Source organism: Corvus kubaryi, unplaced genomic scaffold (assembly GCF_017639235.1).
Source record: "Corvus kubaryi isolate FWS band 111438036 unplaced genomic scaffold, C.kubaryi_AGA036_p1.0 36940, whole genome shotgun sequence".
Lineage (NCBI taxonomy): Eukaryota > Metazoa > Chordata > Aves > Passeriformes > Corvidae > Corvus > Corvus kubaryi.
Genome location: NW_024580988.1, coordinates 63,541 through 66,132, shown reverse-complemented (window position 1 = coordinate 66,132; position 2,592 = coordinate 63,541). Strand labels below are relative to the sequence as shown.

The following is a 2,592-nucleotide window of genomic DNA, read 5'->3' as shown; positions in this document are numbered from 1 at the left end:
CGCCAATGGCGTGAGGAAAAGGACCAGGAGTTGGCAGCAGCAGGAATTACATTTGGGTGCCAGGAGCTGGAATTAGGTTTGGATTAACTCCTTGGCAAAGTGTGAAGGGGATTTTCAAGATTTAAGTACTTTTTCCTCAATAACAGGAGAGCACCAGTGTAGGATATTGCTTGCACATGGATTAGAGTGGAGGAGTGATCCACTGCCACAAGGATAAGGGAATGTTTCTTGCCTCAGCTTTCCATGCTCATCGGGGGATGGGATGAACTTCTGACAGGACTCGAGCAAGGTGCAATATCATGAACTGAGCTCCTCTAGCTCAGCTCAGGTTGAAATGAGAAGGAGCTGCTCCTGCTGTGGAGCAAGATCAGTTCCAGAGACTTTTCCTGAGAGCCCCAAGAGGCCAAAGCAGGAGTGGGAGGCGGGGCTGCAGTGGCCACTGCAAGCCGGCTGTGCCTGCTCCCCACAGCTGAGAGGGCTCCTGACAAGCACAGGCAAGGCCTTGGGCAGCACATGGCAGTGAAAAAAGTCATCAAACCCCCCTTCCCTGTGCGTGTTCTTCTTCAAACAGCTCTCTGAGGGGGTTGGATGTGTTTTCCAGAGCTGCACTCAGGCTCTTGAGTACTCACTTCCTCATCTCACCTATGCTTACCTCTGTAGGACCGTAGTTCTTGAAGGTCTGTAGGAAAGGAGAGAAGCAGGAAGTAAGTGGATTTGTCAAGGCTTGCTCTGGCAGTGAAACAAAATTGGCCAACTCTCTCCTCTCAGTGACAATGATGCCACTCTCACTCTCCCCTACGCCGACACTGACAGTATGGTCAGGCACAAGGCTCTTAGTGTTGCTGGGGCCCTGACAGTCCAATCAAACAGAATGGGATTGAGGAAATCTCTTACATGTGACACCCAACTATCTCCCCTCCATGACACTCATGCCACCTCCATGCTCCCCTACTCCCCCACCACACACACACACTGTTCTCTTAACCACTTCTACCTACTCTCATTTCACCAGACTCCCAGAGAAAACAGTAAATCAGGTTGTGTGATAGTTTTGTTTTCCAGACATGGAGCACGTGGCTCCACCTTGCTTCCTCTGAGGATGGAGGAGGACTAAAAGGTGCTGTGAGATGAGCTCAGCCTCTCTTTCCTTTTCAGATGGGAAGGAGAGGCCAGAGGAATGGCCAGACCTTAGACTAAAAAGGAGATGGGCTTTCACAGAGAAGGATTTGCCAGGAAGCAAAGGTGACTTTCCTTCACCAGTTACCCCTGGAGACACTTGTCAAACTTATCGGGAGCTCCTGGGCAAAGGGAAGGGGAGCAGGGTTTGCCCAAGGCCTGACCCCCTGCATTTCATCTGGGGCTCTCACACTCCTGTGGTCCTTCCCTCCCTGAAGTGTCCAACTCCCAGGGCTCAGGGGCACGTGGGCTCTGGACAGAGGAGAACAAAGACCCTCGCAGCTCCTCGGATCTGGTTCAGACAGACTGACTGCTGGAGGGCTGGGGAAAGAGCACAGGCACTGTGAGCTTTCCTGAGGGCTTGGCAAAGGCCTGATGGGCAGGATGGAGGGTTGGGATTGTCCCCCCTCCATCTCTCCAAACAGCAGCTGTGGGCTGTGGGAGACAACAATCTTTGTTAAGAGGAAGAGAAGTGGGGAAAGCAAGAGAGACAATAGCAGGACATGCAGGTGGACTCCTTTACTACATATTGGGTCATAGAGAGCCCACACTACACATTCCCTTCAGAGACAAGGTAATGAAGAGGGGCCTTGACCACCTGCAGTCACCACCTCAGTGTTCAGGTGTCTCGACAGGTGGGGACACAAGAGCTACTTGCCAAGAAAATCTGTCCCTCTCCATCCCCTTTGAGGAGCAGTGGACAATAAGCTCACAGGATAATTTGCCTGTAGAGCAGCTTTTGCATTCAGAGAGATGAAGTTCTGCTGGAAAAGGCCTTGCTCACCTAATTCTTTCTCCAAATATGTTCTGAGGAGCTGAAGGTCATATTCTGGAGACCCCAAAGTGGTCTGCATATCTTTTCCCAGAGCTTGGATTTCTTGGGAGAGCTGCTGGAGGTCCTTCAGCCGCAGGGATTCCAAGACCCTTGGGGTATTTTCCTTCACTGTCCTTTCTGTAAGAGAAGACTGGTGTCAGTGGGACAATGGTTTTTCCTCACCTGAGGTGAGGTGTAGTACTAGTAATTGCATGGGACCTTTCTTGTTAGAAAGGACGAAGAAGACGCTGTTCTTCCACTTCCTCCAAATGTGATGGAGAGATGATGGACATCGACCACCTCCAGTTGCCATCTCAGCATCAAAGGTGTTCTACTGGCATGGGACATAAGAGCTGCTCCCAAGGAAGTTCTGCCCCATGCACCCACTTGGAGAAAGCAACGAACTAGCTCACAGGACATTTGTAGAACAGCTTCTGCCTCCAGAGAGATGAAGGTCTGCTGGGGAATTGGCCTGCTCACCTAGTTTGTTCTTCAGGTCTGCTACGGCAATCTGAAGACCAAGCTGTGAGGACGCCTGCATGTTCTGGAAAGCTCCCTGCAGAGTTTGCATTTGTTGGGAGAGCTGCAGAAGGTCCTTCTGC

General features: G+C 51.3%; 1 protein-coding gene across 1 annotated transcript in view; it reads right to left on the bottom strand.

Moving 5' to 3' along the window:
- Positions 1–38: 38 nt before the first annotated feature.
- The window catches only part of LOC121660799 (butyrophilin subfamily 3 member A2-like), a 27,560-nt gene continuing 25,006 nt past the window's right edge, over positions 39–2,592 (bottom strand). The window contains exons 11-12 of the mRNA XM_042020307.1: positions 1,961–2,127; positions 39–679 (exon numbers count right to left, since the gene is read on the bottom strand). Of these exons, the coding sequence (XP_041876241.1) occupies positions 639–679; positions 1,961–2,127 (208 nt within the window). The 3' untranslated portion in view covers positions 39–638. The remainder of the gene's footprint in view (positions 680–1,960; positions 2,128–2,592) is intronic.